At 37.7% G+C, this 18900-nt stretch overlaps 1 protein-coding gene across 9 annotated transcripts in view; it reads left to right on the plus strand.

Moving 5' to 3' along the window:
• Positions 1–18900, plus strand: part of LOC101172448 (ankyrin-3-like) — a gene marked incomplete at its 3' end in the record, with an annotated part of 145783 nt that overhangs the window by 111343 nt on the left and 15540 nt on the right. For 6 of the 9 annotated variants that reach the window (XM_023949393.1, XM_023949390.1, XM_023949395.1 and 3 more), the window contains 9 exon segments: positions 2217–2402; positions 4382–4405; positions 7932–8030; positions 10994–11092; positions 12500–12598; positions 12696–12893; positions 13437–13535; positions 14572–14670; positions 18177–18275. In XM_023949393.1, the coding sequence (XP_023805161.1) occupies positions 2217–2402; positions 4382–4405; positions 7932–8030; positions 10994–11092; positions 12500–12598; positions 12696–12893; positions 13437–13535; positions 14572–14670; positions 18177–18275 (1002 nt within the window). 9 annotated transcript variants of the gene reach the window in all.

An 18900-nucleotide genomic window follows, 5' to 3' on the forward strand; every position in this document is an offset into this window, starting at 1 on the left:
TGGCTAAACACCTGTTCCAGGTAATCAATAGCAGGTAAGCCAGGGTTTCTGGCAAACTAGCAGGAGGTCAGTCCTTGAAGCCTGGATTTGGGCACCCCCTCTTTATAGATTGTTTTTGTAATCAGTCATAGTTTTTTCCATTTATACATTTGAGGTTTTATTCAAGACTGCTACTTCATTAAAATCACTCCACCTTGGCAGCTCATCTCACTAGTGCAATCAGTTGATTTACTTCTCCTGTGTGCCTGCCTTCATAAGGAGCTGCCGCACTTCAGTCAGCACATCACCTTAGTCCTGTTGCCAAGCCCTGAAAGTGGAAGTTTGCTTTCCATCAGTGCTGACCTGTTGCCTCTCTCAGGAGTTTTTGGAGTTGTGAATTTATTTTGTTCCCCACAGGTTTTCAAGAGGAGAGACTTGCTGATGTCAAGCATAACTCCAACAAGATAATCCTTCTAAGTCTGTGATCTGGCCTAATGCAGTCCTTTAGTTTCTCTCGCCTTGGACTCATGCTGCCATGAACATCCCTTGCAAAAAACTGTTGCTCCACCTGGTGGCCTATGACCGTGTTGCTCCCAGAGACTCTTGTTTTCCAGTCCCACCGTAAGGTGCATTCACACCAGATGCGAGTTGCGCATCAGAGGGGGTCTAGTTTCAACGGTGATGTCAATGTACAGACGCGATCTGAGGTCCTGCAGCGCCATTTGGGCTTTGGATGTGGCGAGGTTGATGCAGCGACTCAGCTTTGGGCACGTGATGATTTCAGTGACTCTTTGATAGCGACGTTCTTGTAGAGTTGACCAACAAATTAAGTTAAGAAAACTGTTAGCGGTTGCTCCACGGCCGGGGTGTCAAGGAGTTGAGGAATAAATTTGACTGGCTTGACTGACGTTAAAAGAGAGGCAGAGTACACAAATTTGACGAGCAAATCATGTTTGGTGTGAATGCAGCATGAGTCCCAAAATAAACCTATTTGGGCTTAAGCCTGTTTGTTTTCTTGGGGTCCATATCCAAAACCTTGACAACTTTAGTGTTTCACTGAAAAGCTGTGTTCCTTGTTTGTCCAGAAATTCATGGGAGCTTTTCTAGAAGCAGGTGTTAGCTTTGTGCTGAATTTTGATCCAATGGTAAATCAAATTTTGGGTCCAGTAATAAATCAAAAAAGTTCCAATCCTTCAAAATAATGTGCAGTTTTTTATTTGTTTATGAATGAGGTTTATTTTATTTAAACTGATATTGAGAACTTTTTTTTTAATTGTCGCCAATTGTTGAATTGTGTTTGTTGTCTTGTTAAAGAGAACAAAGTACTTTCAGTTTTCAGAAGCAAAAGGAATGCTAATGTTTCTGTAAAGATTGAATATTTTCCACCTTTTTTAATGAGCAAACATTGAATGCATCTGATTAATGAATTTCATGCATAGTTACTGATGGCAGGAAGTAACATTTTCAAACTAGGTAAAACTAGAAGCACTTGCACCAACAAAGTATTTTTGATATCCTTTTGTTCCACTTTTAAATATTTATTTTTTGTTTGGATATTTTTTTTTAGCCATTTTAGTACAGAAAATTAAATCAAATTTATGGAACACCCAAAGCTATGCGACAAAAACATGTCCTTATTGTTAATTTAAAGAAAATATCGCAAATATAGTAGCCTCAAGTTTGGATGAGGCCTCTTTTTGGTAAATCTTGAAGCTAAAACATTAACACCTACAATTTGGTTTTATCTAATTTTTTTTATACTGAAGTAACTGGATTTTTTTTTCTGTAGTTTTAGCTAGCTGGTGTTTTTCATGCATTCAGATTTGCTAGCATGTTTAACTATACAATATATAGAACATGTCTTACTAGCCCAATTCTGTCAGGCCCAATTAAAAAAGGTCTGAACATTTCAGGCACAGTTGCACCTTGTGGTGAAGCTAAAATGTTTTGGCTTCAATCTTCCCTGAATTTTTTAAGAAGAGTTTTTCTTATAGTTATTGAAGCTGATAGATTAATAATGATAAGGTCTAAATTGATTGATTTCAATGACAGTGCTTACAGTTGTTTGTGCTACTGTGGCAAGCCGTAAAGACTAAAAAGCATTGATTCTTTTAGTAAACAATTTCTAGCTTTTATGGATTTCCTTAGCGACATTTGTTTGCTTAAACAAGTCATTTCTACCAAGACTTGTTTCTTTTATCTTTTCACAAACTTTTTTACGTTATTTTTATTGACAGGATGGTTTCACACCACTGGCAGTGGCGCTGCAGCAGGGCCATGACCAAGTGGTCTCACTCCTCCTGGAAAATGATACTAAGGGAAAGGTTCGCCTCCCTGCACTGCACATCGCCGCACGGAAGGATGACACCAAGGCAGCTGCCCTTCTTCTCCAGAACGACCACAACGCAGACGTGGAGTCAAAGGTAAACCTTTAAATCCACAACAGTGCCCAACAGCGGCATAAATGTGTATATTTTGTTGTACTGGTGAAACTGCCAAAATGTTTCTATTTCATGTTTTTATTTTTCCCCCAAATGTGAATAGAAGGAACCCAAGAATTCCATAGAGCAGTGCTTCTCAACCCTGGTCCTCGGGGCACATTGTCCTGCATTTTTTCAATCTAGCCATGCTCAAACACAACTGCCTTTGATGACTTTCGTTGTCAGGCTTCTACAGAGCCTGATGATGAGCTGAATCAGGTGTGCATCAGCAGGGCAACATGAAAAACATGCAGGATAGGGTGCCCCAAGGACCAGGGTTGGGAAACACTGCCATAGAGGATGACAACAAAGTGTATACCATCCATAGACCTCAAGTTATGCCATAAAAACCCACGAAATCCATTTTCAGAGCACAAACTGAGTCCTTGTAACATCTCTTTATTACAGCAAGCTCTTTGTGCAGAAGAGCTAAAACATAAAAGCCTTTGAAAAGGGCCTGTATCATGCTTTTCTTAAGCCTTTCAGAGTATATCTATTGATATGATAATACATTACCTTTGGCACACTAAAGAACAATTTATGTTATGTTTGCAGCTAATTTTCCTACCCAGAAGTAAGACGACTAAATCTCTGGGACACCAGCTTTCCTTCATTGTGGATGCTGTATATTTCATGATGTCAACCTAGAGCTGGACTTGACAGCGTTTCGCCCATGAAAACAAATAACATCCGAACTTTTAAGATGGAAGTGAATATTTAAAATGAAAGCTTTTAGCTGATCACTGCTTACTCCACAGAGAAAGTGGATGTGTGTGTTAGCCTGGAGGCGGTGCTGACAGCGTAGACTCTAGAAGGGGCCGTTTCAATGTGAGAACCCACTCCTTTGTGGATGGGTGGGGGGTGATGAAGGTTTTGAGTTTTAGTTTTAGTGTCATTTATATGACATAATTTAAAGCTGTCAAATTATACAAGGTTTTTACCATGTTCAATTTCCAACATTCTTTTCAATAGCCTGAAAATTTCACATTTTGCCCATAAAAAACATACATGTGAAGCATAAAACGTATAAGTAAAAAACAGTATAAGCAAGAATCTCCTGAAACTGGTGAATGTTTTGTATGTATGTAAAAGTATGAAGAAGTTTATAATTTTAAATGGCGCAAAGTTTTTCAGAGCAGAATGATCCCCCATTTATTTTTATGTGCCGGAAATGTAAAATTCAAAACCATAAACATTTCAGTACTAAAAGTCCAAGCGAGAGGTGAACATTTTGATACAAATCCTTTATATTTTTAAAAATATTTAAAAGCTCAAAAAGTTGATTTTGCATGACATAGGCTATTTAAAGAGTAAAGCAGGCAGCAAAAAGGAAACCTGCTTCCAGTGTTGTGTGGTGCTATTTTTTTCAGTTATTTTTAATTCGTAGAGCCACATTGTCTTGTATCCATCCGACAGTTTTGTGTAGCCATATCTGTGTTCCTGCCGTTTGTTGTGTTGAAACAACCACCCTAATCTTTTCACCGGAACAAATTTTTCTTCAAGGACTGCACAGTGGCGCAGTGGTTAGGGCTCTTACCTCATAGCCAGAAGGCCCCGGTTCAAGTCCCATCTGGCAGACTTGAAAAAGAACATCAATAGGGGACCTTTCTGTGTGGAGTTTGCATGTTCTCCCCGTGCATGTGTGGATTTTTTCTGGCTTCTTCCCACTGTCCAAAAACATGCTTCATAGGTTAATTGGTCATTCTAAATTGTCACTAGGTGTGGATGGGCGTGTAATATGTGACTTGTCCAGGATGTCCCCTGCCTTCGCCCACAAGTGGCCCGGATAGTCTCCGGTAGCCCAGTGACCCCAACCGGGACAAAACTGAAGAAGATGAATGAATGAATGTTTTTATCCTCCCCCAATTTGATCCCTTTATGTTGCCCCTCTGTTCCCTCCCCGTTCCCTTTTTTCTTTCTAGATGATGGTGAATAGGACAACAGAGGTAGTACTTCTCCACAATTGTTTTCTTCTCCTCTCTTATCATTCTGTGCTCACAGCCACTGCTGCAAAACCTTCTGTCTGCTAGCATGGTCGTGAAATGCTAGCTTGAATGCTTTTGCACTTCATCTGTTTACCTGTGTTTGAGCTTGCATTACATTAAGGTCTGTGTTGCGTTTTTGCACTGCTTTATGCTGATATAAGTGGAGTTTCACTTATATTTAGATATTTCTTTAAGCAAATGCATGTTATCTTTGGGGTTTCAGTTATTTACTGGCATTTAATGGGGATGTTGGCTCAGTGTTTGTGTAGCTTAGATCTTGTGTGTGAAGAAAACTTGATGCCACTCAGCTCAACTTATGCTGCAACTGAAGCTCAGCTTTGCTAATGACTTCTGACCTGCCTAACACTTGATAGTGGCATATGCCAGCAGTGAAAAAGAGGCCCCGATACTGTGTGGGAAAAAAACAAACTAATTTTACTTTTAATTGCTTATCTCAAAAGACACAAAAATACAAATTTTATAGAAAATTCAAATTTTTACATCGGAGCTTGTCATGAAATTCTTTCGGCTACTGTAATACTTCAATTGTTTTTGCAATTAACATATTTCTAGCCGATTCTAAAGCGTAGGGTGTTGCTGATATGCAACACCTTAAAGTAGTGAAGTATTTATGCAGTCAACGTAAATATGCTTATTCCGATGCGGAAAAAAGTGTTACATATCGGTGCAATGCCGAAATGAGATGTCACCGGCAACATCACCAATTTTAAAGGGTTAGACCCCAAAAAGTAGATATTTGATCATAGAATCTGCAATGTTTGCCAAGCTTACTATTATTACAATCCCAAACCAACATTTCTTAATTTTACATATTTTTGAGTAAATACTTTATTTTTTGCATTTCATTTTTTGAGGCATTATTAATTTCTCCTTCCACCTGTTGCTGAGCCAACTCTTTTTTTTAGTACCAGCTCACAAATAATGTCAAGAGTGAGATTTGATCCCACACCTACGGTGGCCCAGAAGGGTCACAACACAACACATTAACTTTATACACAACACACTAACTTTACACACAACACATTAACTTTACACACAACACACTAACTTTACACACAACACACTAAATTTACACACAACAGATTAACTTTACACACAACACATTAACTTTACACACAACACATTAACTCACAACACAACACATTAACTCATGGCCCAGAAGGGTCACAACACAACACATTAACTTTATACACAACACACTAACTTTACACACAACACATTAACTTTACACACAACACACTAACTTTACACACAACACACTAACTTTACACACAACACACTAAATTTACACACAACAGATTAACTTTACACACAACACATTAACTTTACACACAACACAATAACTCACAACACAACACAATAACTCACAACACAACACAATAACTCACAACACAACACATTAACTCACAACACAACACATTAACTCACGACGGAAGTAAAGCAGCAATTGAAGTGCTTTTATTCTGAAATTTCTACTGGGCTGAGCAGCTAACTACCTAACAGAAAGTAATGTCACAGTGAGCTGTGGAGGGAGCTGCACGCGCGCTCCTCTCCTCTCCTTTTTTCCGCTCCGTCCTCTCACACAAGCACGTGCAGTCCCCAACACACACGCACACACAGGACGGAGCAGAAAAAAGGAGAGGAGAGGAGAGGAGCGCGCGTGCAGCGACAGAGGGGGGTGTCAGAGCGGAGGGAGGAGTGTGTGTTCATCTTGTGTGTGTTTAGAGGAAGGAGAACCGTAGTAAAGACAAAGTTTCTGGCAACACTGCTGCTAGCTTCTCTTGTAGCAATAACATGCTCCCTCCACAGCTCACTGTGACATTACTTTCTGTTAGGTAGTTAGCTGCTCAGCCCAGTAGAAATTTCAGAATAAAAGCACTTCAATTGCTGCTTTACTTCCGTTGTGAGTTAATGTGTTGTGAGGTAAGTTAATGTTTTGTGTTGTGACCCTTCTGGGCCATGAGTTAATGTGTTGTGTTGTGAGTTAATGTGTTGTGTTGTGAGTTATTGTGTTGTGTTGTGAGTTATTGTGTTGTGTTGTGAGTTAATGTGTTGTGTTGTGAGTTAATGTCTTGTGTTGTGAGTTAATGTGTTGTGTTGTGAGCTATTGTGTTGTGTTGTGAGTTAATGTGTTGTGTGTTAAGTTAATGCGTTGTGTGTTAAGTTAATGTGTTGTGTGTAAAGTTAATGTGTTGTGTGTAAAGTTAGTGTGTTGTGTGTAAAGTTAGTGTGTTGTGTGTAAAGTTAGTGTGTTGTGTGTAAAGTTAATGTGTTGTGTGTAAAGTTAGTGTGTTGTGTATAAAGTTAATGTGTTGTGTTGTGACCCTTCTGGGCCACCGTACACACCTCATTTTAGAGACCCAAAAAAGCCTGTTTTTTAAGTTAATCTCTTGACAACATTTATATTTCTTTTTGAACATTTGATCAAGTGCAATCAATCCAATCACAAGGAAGCACAATCCAGTGCTTTTATATGCCCGTCCCAAGTTCGGATAAATACAGAGATAAGAACATCCAAACCAAAGCAAAACCAGTCATAGGATGAGGTGCTGCAGTGACCCTTAAACATAACAGAAAACATGCAATAAAGAGTAAAAGAGTACATTCATTACATAAAATCCTAATCAGGTGAAACTAAAGTACTGAAAAATAAAATGTAAAAGTACAATTTCAAAATAAATCAAATAATGAAAGTCAAAATGAAGGTGAAAATAAGAAGTGAAGACATAAGGTAGATCTTACTTAAGTGAAACTCACCAAAATATAAGGTATTTTATGAAATGGACAATATAAGATGTAGAAAAGTGTAAAATAGAAGGATAGTGAATAGGACCAAAAATAATGGAAATCACCACACTGCATTGGCAGATACTTTAAAATCACATTATCTTTTGTTACAGAATGTTTTATAACAGTCTATTCATTTCTTCTATTAATTTTTTAAGTGATCCTATGTGATGTTATGTGTTGATTTAAAAAAATGATGCTGTTTTGCTATATAAATGTATTTCAGTTAGTTTTCTCAGCCTTAGATTAACAGATGCATGCTCAACTGAATGTATGCTCAGTTTCTTTTTTGATAAAAGCTTGTTACAGCATAGAAAAGGGTTTTCTATTCTAATCTAATTAATCTGATCAATTCAGCTTTTATTTAGTCCAAATGTTTTCTGCAGCATGTTAACCACAGAAGCAGCAGTTTACACTCACTGACCTCTTTAAACGGTAAATGGCAAAACATAAAGTGGAATGTACCCTTATTGGAAAAATTGTATTGAACTGTATCCAAGAAAAACTGCTGTGCTTCAAGTGTCCATGGAGTGTCATTATGTTCTCAAATTCAGCTGCATGTTAACTGATGGTCTCCTTGGGTCTGATGTGATCATTCAGCGTTTCACTGCTCAAGCTTTTGTTCATTTCCTGCTTTTTCCTTTTTTTAAAATGTCTCTTTGCGTGTGCTCTTTCTCAGAGCGGGTTCACCCCCCTCCACATCGCAGCTCACTACGGCAATATTAATGTAGCAACGCTGCTGCTAAACAGAGGGGCAGCCGTGGACTTCAAGGCAAGGGTAGGTGCTTGAAAAACTGACATGCAGAGGTATGCATGCTGTAGCAGGGCTTGTGAATTTAGGATCTGTTATTAAAACTTAATTCTCAATTTTAAAATGTTACATAAACACATATAAAAACAGACTAAATATAGTGACAACATTTTAATTACGTTTTCATTTTCAGATATATTTTATATGTAAAACCATTTTGGGTTCTACCCAATGAACAGGAAAAGACTATTGAGAATTAATTTATAAATTTACAATGAAAAAGATGCAGAGCTAACACCAGTGATTAGTAAAGTAACTGATTACTTTACTTAGTTACTGGATCAAAATTGTAATTAAATAACTTTACTAATTACCTATTTGAAAAAGTAATTCACTACTCGTTACCTTACTTTACTTTTTTTTCTCTCATATATAAATTCTCTGGGGAAAAACATTTTCCCCAAACAAGATCCTCTTGTCTTTTATTTAACTTTATTTTTAAAGAAATACCATCTTGCAAAGTATGAACCAGGTTCAAGACATAAATCTGGCTTCATTTGAATTCAGACAACGGTGTGAAAAATGACACAAAAATAAGTTACAAGAAATCTGGTCTATGCCACTGCTCAAAGTGAGATAAACCTGTTACGCCTAAATTCCTATCTATCAAATTTGAAATTAAGCAACTCTTCTGAAAACATAAAGAACTATTTAATTCCTCTATGTTCATTTACACTGACTTTAGGTATCCCACTACAATGAGTTGCACATGTCTCTCTCCCCATACGTCTGTCGTTTGTGCATAGTTCTGCACTGCTGCAAGTCTACCGAACTACCCCCCACCCCCCTCTGCAGAGCGCAACTCATATTGACCAGAGATACAGTCACATGCAGCTTAGAGAAAAACCCAAAGTAAAAAAGTGTAAATTAATATTGAAAAAACGGCTCTCAGGAAGGAGCTTGCTCTTGTCTTTCACACTGAAGAGCCGACGTTAAAGTTGTTTCATTCGCAAATGACACATCAGTACTCAGAGCGGGTCTCTGCTCTTCTGCTCACCTGCTGCTCCTCGGGGATGAGAGGACTCCTTGCAGCATCTCTTTTTCTAAAGTCCAGTAATTGTAAATAGTTACCGAAATTCAAAAGTAATTTGTTACGTTACTGACGAAAGTAATAAAATTACAGTTATTTGTTACTCTGTAATCCGTTAAACCCAACACTGGGTAACTCTACACTCCATTTGTTGAATAGTTGTAAAATTTCTCAATAAAACTTAAATTTAAAAAAAGAAATTAAAAGATGAAGAACATTCATCATTCAATAGCTGACTTAGAAACAATTGTTTACTTCTTGTTCGATACTGGTTGTTATCTTTTTAAAAGAGAAGTCTATTTCAATTTTAAAAAAATGTTATTAGTTATAAAAGGAATAGTTTCTCACTAATGTACAATGAGATCAACAATGCAAACACCTAAAAAAACTAACAGAAAAGCAGCTTAACTTAGGACACTAGAAACACAAAGGTAAAATACAGAATCGTGTTTTAGAAGTTTCTGTGCAAAAGGGCTCAGCTCTTTTCTAAGGATTTGTTGATCATTTCACTAGTTTTTTTGTAGACTTTTTAGTGTTTAAAAGAATGCAAATGTTTTAAAAAGTAAAATATACAATTCCACTGAGACACTGAGCACAGCAGAGACAAATGCACAAACTCTTTCTAAACCTGCAACAAAAAAAAACAGTCAAATGTGTCTGTCAGTTTACTGCAGGATAACATCTTTAAACCAGACATAAATGTGTTTACAAAGAAACAAAAATTAAATTAAAGGGATGTTCAGTTAATATGATTAAAAAAGTAAAAAGAGCTTCCTGCTAAATGAAGCCGACCCAATTAAGCAGAAGCTCTGCAAAGTTTGTATTTGTTATGGTCTAACAGAAGCGACATTCTCATGATAATAATAATAGAATAATAATAAATATTACTCACATTTAGTTGCAAAAATCTTGCAGACTTTTCCCTATTACAGCAGAAGGCTCCGCCTTTTTCCACGTTCTCTTCACTGATTCTGTGGGTGGGACGGATCTGGAAATCCCTATCCGAACAGATCTGAGCAAACTTGCTTTGATCCAGCAAATTTTTTGAAATACAAGCTGTGATCTGTGGAGTCAGATCAGAGGATTTGTAAATCCGGATCACTTTAATCCTGATCCAAAATTTTGAAATACTCGGTCCTAGTGACTTAAACTTTAGTCACATAAACTAAAATGAGTGCTGCAGATTTTTGGGTTGTTCGGGCTTGTAGACAGTAGCACCACATCTTTATGTCGCAATCCAATCATCTTTTGAAGTGTTTGCAGTGATCTTTAAATTATGTTTATGTTGATTGTAGCCAATATTTTAAAAAAAAAAGTGTCGTTTTCATGGACATAGTTTCTGCAGACCAGCAGTAGTTAGTTAGAAAGTCACCTCTGAGTTGTGGGCGCGTTCGTCAGCACAGAGCAACCCAGCCCTCTTTCCCTTCCCCGTTGCTAGAAGCTCTGAGTAGGGAGCTTGTGGGCTGCCCAGGTTGTTTTTTACATCATAAATTGTTCATCTGCTCCTGATTCAGAACAATTTGAAGAAAGAAATACTCAAAATGCAATTTTGAGCTTAATTATTTTAATATGTCCTCCATCATCAGAAAAATGCCACAAGAACTAGTGTGTTATACCTGTCTTGATTTTATCTAAATTAAGTTAGAAAACATGTATTTCTAATTATGCAAAAGTACACAACAGTTTACTGTCTGTTAAAACAGCTGTTAAAGGCTGCAGATGGATGTTGGTGTTCCTCTAGAGGGAGACATTTATTAATTTTCCTTTACATAAATCATTAATCATTGCTGTGAAAGACACATGAGATCTCCTTGTGTCTTTCTGTTGATTTTTTTTGTTTTACTTACTGGAGTTCTTATTCTTACGATTGTGCAACAGTTCTGCTTCTCATTTTTTGCAGAATGACATAACACCTCTGCATGTAGCATCAAAACGTGGGAACAGCAACATGGTACGGCTGCTGCTGGAGAGAGGCTCCAAGATTGATGCACGGACAAAGGTTTGCATCAGTATTTGTATGTATCATAATAACACTCGATAATAGTATGAATCTTCCTGTGTTCTGCAAGTAGATGTTGATACAGAGCTTTCTCAAATAAATCTTGAATTTTCATTTAAATCTAGAATTTGAAATGCACAACAGATCCAAGCCTCCTCACACATGCAGATGTTTAAGCAGATATGAACCTTCCAAGACTCCTGTGCCGTAAATGTTCAAGGACATGCCAAACACGCATTCTTAAACAAGCACTTAGTGCAAGATGTTCACACTGGACTGTCGCTACCCGATACTAGCGCTTGTATCATGGTCCAGGTGAATTCTCGACTCTGATTGGCTGCTGGGTGTGGATTAAAAAGTGATAATCCACAGTGAAAATGCACACTTAAAAAAGAAGTTCCGGTCACATGGCTTAAATGTTCTATATCACTTCGCTGGCTTCTTTAAAACAAGCTTTAGCTTTAGCTGGACAAAAACAAGCAACAAATTTCTCTCTGAACTAATGCTTTGGGTTACATCGTGACGATCATCACATATATTCTTTTGCTGCTGCAGTCGAAATAACAAGAATTAAGTACTAAAAAATAAATGAATATTTATGTATTTTGTAAGTGACCATGGTATACGCAGGTTAATGGCCTTCAATATGTATATTATCAGATGCTTCGCGTCGGACGGTTCAGGCTTCCATGCCGTGCGTTAATTTCTGATAATGCATACTTTGTGTGGAATTAACCCTTACATGTCCACCATTTAGATTTGGAAGAGGCTTGGTGTGAAATGTCGAAGCAGTGCAGTTCCTACAAATCTTGCTCCAGGCATTTTCTTTCAGAGCTCTAGTCTGATATATGAAAGACTCATATAATTCAAGTCAGGAACAAACCACAATTGTTATTTTTTTCCTCCATGATCAATTTTCAAAAGGTTGGCACTTCTGTGAATTAAGGAAGCCATCCTTATGCCACTACCAAATCCGAGTCCCTGATTGGTCAAACTTTGACTTGGTTTAACCTTAAACATGCATTCAGTATCCACGCGCTTTGTATGTACAACCTGGAAGCTTTTGTAGAAACTTGTGTTGCAACCCGTAAACATGTGAGGTTTGAACACAGAAGCCCAAGACATGTATTTACCAACCTTTCGTTGGAAGTAGTCACTTAAATACGTGTTTCCAAGCCAGTTGTTAAAGAAGCATCAGAGGACCCTTCAGCGTGTTTCCCTTTGTTTATAAGTCCTGTTTGTGCTGTGATAGTATCTAAAGAGAAAAATCAAAGTATGTTTTCAACCTCACAGGGTGTCATTCTTCAAGATTTTTCAACAACATGCACATACTTTTTATTCAAATCCTCTTTACTTAGTGCTTGTCAAACAATCAGACGCTATAAGTGATTGCCCCTTGTTGCACAGGACGGCCTGACGCCACTCCACTGTGCAGCCAGGAGCGGCCATGAGCAGGTGGTGGAAATGCTTTTGAATAGAGGGGCACCCATCCTGTCAAAAACCAAGGTGCAGTTTCCACTTCTCACCTTCTTACTCTCCCAGAAAGACAATTGTAAAGACATATTGGCTGGTGACTTTTTGTTTTGTTTTTTTCTGTTTCCAGAACGGTCTGTCTCCTCTTCACATGGCGACACAGGGTGACCACCTTAATTGTGTCCAGCTGCTTCTGCATCACGATGTGCCTGTTGATGATGTGACCAACGACTACCTGACAGCGCTGCACGTGGCCGCCCACTGCGGACATTACAAAGTGGCAAAAGTCATTGTAGACAAGAAGGCCAATCCCAATGCTAAGGCTCTGGTGAGGATCATGCAGAAAACTTTTTTTTTTAACTTCAGTCAGTAAAGTATTTTATATGAAACAACCAAAACAATTGTAAAAGATCAAGCTACAACAATGAGGTTTTTTCCATTACTTTCCTAACAAGCTCTGAAATGAAAGGGTGTGGTCTGAGTCTTGGGACTTTATGAGTGAAAAAAAAAAAATGATGTCATAGGGCTCAGTCAGAAACCTCAAAGACTAAGAGGGAATGATGAGGGAAAGAGTGGGTGCATAAAAGTTGGCCAAAAAAGACAGAGTTGCAGTCGAAAGAATCTATTTTAGTATAAGGTAGCTTTTATTTTTTAAAGCTCAAGTTTTGTCACGGACTTGACTTTTTTTTCACACAAGCTGGCCTTTTCTGGGTGCAAGAAAAAGGGTGAGGAAGGCTCTAGAACACCTTTGTGTTCTATGCATTACTCCAAATTTCTCCACCAGCTCTGCAAGACATAGAAAGTTTCACACAAGAAAAGACTTCTTGGTTTGTTTATGTTACATACATTGATCTACTTATTTTTGTTCCAGAATGGTTTCACTCCTTTGCATATCGCCTGCAAGAAAAACAGAGTCAAAGTGATGGAGCTCCTTCTGAAGCACGGGGCGTCTATTCAGGCAGTCACAGAGGTATGGCACTAGGTGCACTCCAAGGCTACGTTCACACTGCAGGGCTTAATGCTCAAATCCAATTTTTTACAAGCCCGTTTACATTTCCAAATAAATGCGATCTTTTCGCATTTATGTCATCAACACAAATATACAATTAATTTATCATGCTTACACTTAATTCACGCAATTTTTTTTTCAATTTTTTAATTTCCCAAAAGGAATGAAAAAAGTACTTTGACATTTCATTCTATACAATTACATTATATACAGTATTCAGTTTAAAGGCCTTGTGAAAAAGCGAGTGAATGGTGTCATCTTAGTTCAAATGGTTATGGGATTTATCTTGGCCTAAAAAAGGTAGACTTTTCTTAAAAAATATGTCTTTTTTATTTTTTTACATTTTTTAAAGTGAAAATCCTGAACAAAAGTGCTGTGAATCAGAATTCTGAAGTGTTGCAGTGATAATAGTGTTTGTTATATTCAAAGCTATTATAGGTTTTGTTTCATTAGGATTTTGCAGCAGTATTTTCTGTTGTATATGTTACACTAAACGACAGAAAGCTTGATACAGAAGGCTTGATAGTGTGCTCAAACACCACAAAACAACAACATAAAAGACTTTTGCCCATCTGCTGGAAAATTATATTTACATTTTAAATTTTAAACAGCGATCTCACACAGATCCCTAAGGAACACCTGAGGATAAATTTATGGTATGCAAATGTGGGAATCTGTATCAGAAACAAAAAAACATTTTTGGGTGATGTGGTTGCATTTTCTTTTTTAGTTCTGATTTAAGATTTAGTTTTGGAAAGTTGGTGCTAATTCACTTTATTTAAGTACCCCTTGACTAAGCTCATTTTTTTTGGATGTTTCCCACCAGACATGAAATTTGCAACCATTTTTTAAACTGGTTACTGCTAAAGCTTCATTCAATTATAAAACAAAAAAAGAAGACACAATAGTAACAAATGTATTTAGATTTTTTTGTCAGAGGAACATGGCGATAAAAAAGGGTAATTTATATTGTGATGTTTTTTTGTCATCTCTCTAGTCCGGATTGACACCAATCCACGTTGCAGCATTTATGGGACACGAAAACATTGTTCATCAACTGATCAACTATGGGGCTTCACCAAACACAAGCAATGTGGTAAGTTAGAGAGATTTTAGTAAATGTTCACTAAATTTAGTTATGAAAAATAATAAAAGTTTGTTTGTTTTGGTCATAAATCAATTTCATGTTAAATGTAAATGAAACTCATTCACATTGTTCAGTAATGTCTGAAAACAGTATTGAGATTCCTTTCATTGTTCAAATGAAGCGTTCCAAAATATAAAGCTAATATTTGAATATAATGCTATACTGGGCGATCAAATTAGTAAAACAGTTTTGAAAATTAAAGGGAAACATTTTGAATAAGGGTACACGCAACACAAACTGCTGGACAAGACAACTGAAGGGAGAACAAGCAAAGTAAAATAAAGCAAAAATGAAATAAAATCTAAATCTGGCCAATAACTTACAAATTTAAAAGAGATTAATGAACACAGATATCTACACCTCCAAGTCAACTGCAACAAAAGATGATTATTATCTTTTTTTGATAAACTCAACTTCCCAAAACTAGATGCAACCATAACAGAAAATTTGGACGCTGACTTTACACTCTCTGAGCTGAAAGAAGCCGTTAAATCCTTCCACATTTGCAAGGCGCCAGGTCCAGACGGGTTTGTTTTTTAGGGCTTTTCAGTATGTTTTGGCATATGTTTTCCCCTTTGCTCAAAATGGTCAAGATAGTTTTAAGAACAGAAAGCTTCCACCATCTCTTAATGATGCTAACCTTTGTGTTCTATTATAGAGAGACAAAGATGAGACTGATCCAGGCAGCTACAGACCTATTGCGCTGTTGAACTGCGACTTGAAAATCATAACAAAGGTTTTAGCTAATAGACTTGCAAAAAATGCAGGAAGTATCGTACACCCAGACCTAACTGGTTTTGTTCCAGAGAGATTTTCCTTTGAGTCAGTAAATTCCTAAACATAATTTATGCTAAATATGTAAAGGAAGACAAGGCAGCTGTACTAGCTCTGGATGCTCAAAAACCTTTCAATATGATAGAATGACCATATCTCATAGGATTACTCAAGAAATTTGGTTTTAGTGAGGTTTTCACAAATATTATTCTCTGGCCCGAGTTCCTACATCCTCATCAATGGGGATAGATCTACCCCATTCACTCTTCAACGTGGTGTCTGACAGGGGACCCTTTGTCACCTTTACTTTTTAACATTGCCCTGAAACCCCTCGCTTTAGGAATTAGGGAACATCAATTTATCACAGGAATAAGGCTGAATGGAACTGAGACCAGAATTGCTCTCTATGCAGATGACCTCCTGGTCTGTCTGTCAGATCCAGCAACATCCATCTCCATTCTTTTTCAATATATTTGCTCTTTTGAGAAGATCTCCGGGTATAACATCAATTGGGAAAAGAGTAAGTTTATACCATTAGTTGGCCATTTTACAAGTTATTTTCTGAAAACCTACCCTTTAGGATACAGATGACTGCTTAACTTACCTGGGACTCAAGCTGACCAGAAATCCAGATGAACTCTTCAAATTCAAATTTTACAGAGGCCCTAGAAAAATTTAAGGTTGATATTGAGACCTGGAAATGACTACCCTTGTCTATGATCAGCAGGGTGTTTGCTAATAAAATTGTCTGCCTACCTAAGTTTCTGTATCTATTTTAAAATTTAAAATTTGTCTTTCTTAAAAAAAGTGGACTCAATGATACTGGCATTTATTTGGGGCTACAAAACCCACAGAATATCTAAAGCTCACTTGCAGAAACCTTCTAGAGATGGTGGCCTGAGTCTGCCAGACTTCAGACACCACTACTACTGGGCAGCTAACGCCGGAGCTCTCACCTACTGGAAGTGTGAGTATTCTGATGTGGATAGGAATCCCTCATAGGAGCAGCTGGAAGCTAACACTGTAGGAAAGTCGTCACTCTCTGCCCTTTCCCTTTCAAGCTCTGCCCCAATGTCCAAAATACACCAACACAACTTTATTCTAAAAATTCCCTTTGCATCCTACACCAGATAAAAGCAGCATGCCAGGCTCCTAGTGTCTCAATGCAGGCTCTCATTTGCCAAAATCATGCATTTACCCCCGGCCAACAAGATGGAGCATTCACTGTCTGGAAAGAGAAGGGTATTAGATCTTTTTCAGATCTGTTTATTGATCGCCATTTTGCTTCATTTACACTGCTTAATTCCAGGTACAGTATTCGTAACTCCCATTTCTTTCGTTACCTTCAGGTCAGACACTGTGTTAGGGAGTGGTATCCAAGTCTTGATCTCCCCACTACACCCCCACTCTTTGAGCTTCTCTGGTTACCCTCTGACTCCAATTGGATCATGTCTGAATTTGTTTCTTATTTCTCTGCCGTGGTTCCCTCTGACTCGATTAGAGATGCTTGGGCTAGAGATTTGGACTGTGAGGTGCCTGTAGGCCTCTAGAATCAGGCACTGTCCAAAATTCACCGCTGCTACATCAGTTCCCGACTAAGGTTGATTCAGTTTAAGGTTCTGCATAGATTGCACTATTCCAAAACAAAGCTGAACAAAATCTTTCCAGCTGTCTCGGCTATTTGTGACAGGTGCAAAACATCAGAGCTGGGTCATTTATTCTGGTTCTGCCCATTGTTATACAGTTTCTTGAGCAAGATCTTTACATGCATTTCTGACTCGTTTGATAAATATATTCAGCCCAATAGCCACCTGGCCATCTTTGGATGTACTTCACAAACGTCCCAATTGCCACAACATATGCAGACAGCGCTACAGTTGGTGGTGTAGGTGGTGGCTAAAAACCTTATTCTTCTCTACTGGAAATCAGCAACTCCTCCCTCCTTTGAACATTGGCTGTATAGATTCAACACTGCTTGGGAACCATTTCTGCATCACTACACTATAAGTTGAACTACAACACTGAACAACAGGTCTCTAATTGGAGAGGTGCTGTATCTGCGTCACTCACAAATGTAATTTTGCATCTATCTCCCTTATACAAGTTATATCTGACTGCAACATGTATTTATGTATTTATTTAAATCAATATGGTAATCTGGCAAACTCTTTTCTTTTTATTTTTTTATTTTTGTTTTTTATTTTTAACTCTTACCTTTAACAAGTGTTGTGTTTTGTGGGGGTTGTCTTGTTGTTCTTTCCCCCCTTGTCTTTGTTTGTCGTTGTGTTTTTTATGTAAACATATGGTTCACTTAAAATTGAAAATAAAACATATTAAAAAAAGAAGCATTACACCCCAGTGAGTAAACCAGACCAAAAGTCAGGAATCCAGAGAGAAGGAAGAAGGACAAAAAGTCTACTGCACAACTGCTCAGCCCTAACGATTAAGCCACCCACACTCCGTTTCTCGCCAGGTTACCGTAGAAACGGAAACTTGTGGGACATCTTTATGGTGCGTTAGTTAGACAGCAAAACTGGGGAGCCTTTGTTTCCCCAGTTCTTTTTTCTCCCTCTACAGTTCCACAGAGAAATAATTCAAACCAGATTTAAAGCTGGGTTTGTTTTATAAAAAAGTGGGACACAGGATTTTGAATTAAGCATCAAGTTTCTCATGCATTTCAGAGAGGGGAGACAGCACTCCACATGGCGGCGCGGGCTGGACAGTCAAACGTGGTCCAGTACCTGGTACAGAATGGAGCATGTGTCGACGCAAAGGCTAAGGTAGAGATTTCTCAAAGTGTGGTGCTGCATGCGGTGTGTACTGCACATAAATGGAAGCATCTGTGTCTGTGTTGGTGGGGCCTCTTTCTTGTCAAAAAATAGTGCAAAACCTCCTTTTTTGTTGTTTTTTTGTTAAAGAGCCAAAGTTATATATTTTTTTTTTATTTTGGAAGTAAACTTATTCTACTTGTGATCCAATGAAGAAATTGCAGCATACTTCTTTATCAGAAGCAATGGTCTTTTTCAGGTACCTACCTTTAAAATACAGTAAAGTCTGTTCTGGTGTTTCATCAGCAATTACAAGATATTATAATACTTTTGGTTTGTCGTTTTATGACTACAAAAACAGGGGAACAAGACAATAAAAATAGTTATGGGTTCATTATACAGTGGTACCTCATTTATCGTTCACATTCCAAAAACAACCTGCAATAGATGAAATCCAGAAAGTCGTCTTTATTTTTTAGGATAATTCTAGATGTTTTAAGCTGTAAAACCCCTCACTACACAGTTTATTCACTTTTTTCATACAGACATGAACATCATCAAACTTTTCTCTCTTGTTTGAACTCTCAAAGTTCAAACCTTCATAGAAAAATAAGTCCAGTATTAAAGAATGAAAACA

The sequence above is a fragment of the Oryzias latipes genome, chromosome 19, assembly GCF_002234675.1.
Source record: "Oryzias latipes chromosome 19, ASM223467v1".
NCBI classification, from domain to species: Eukaryota; Metazoa; Chordata; class Actinopteri; order Beloniformes; family Adrianichthyidae; genus Oryzias; species Oryzias latipes.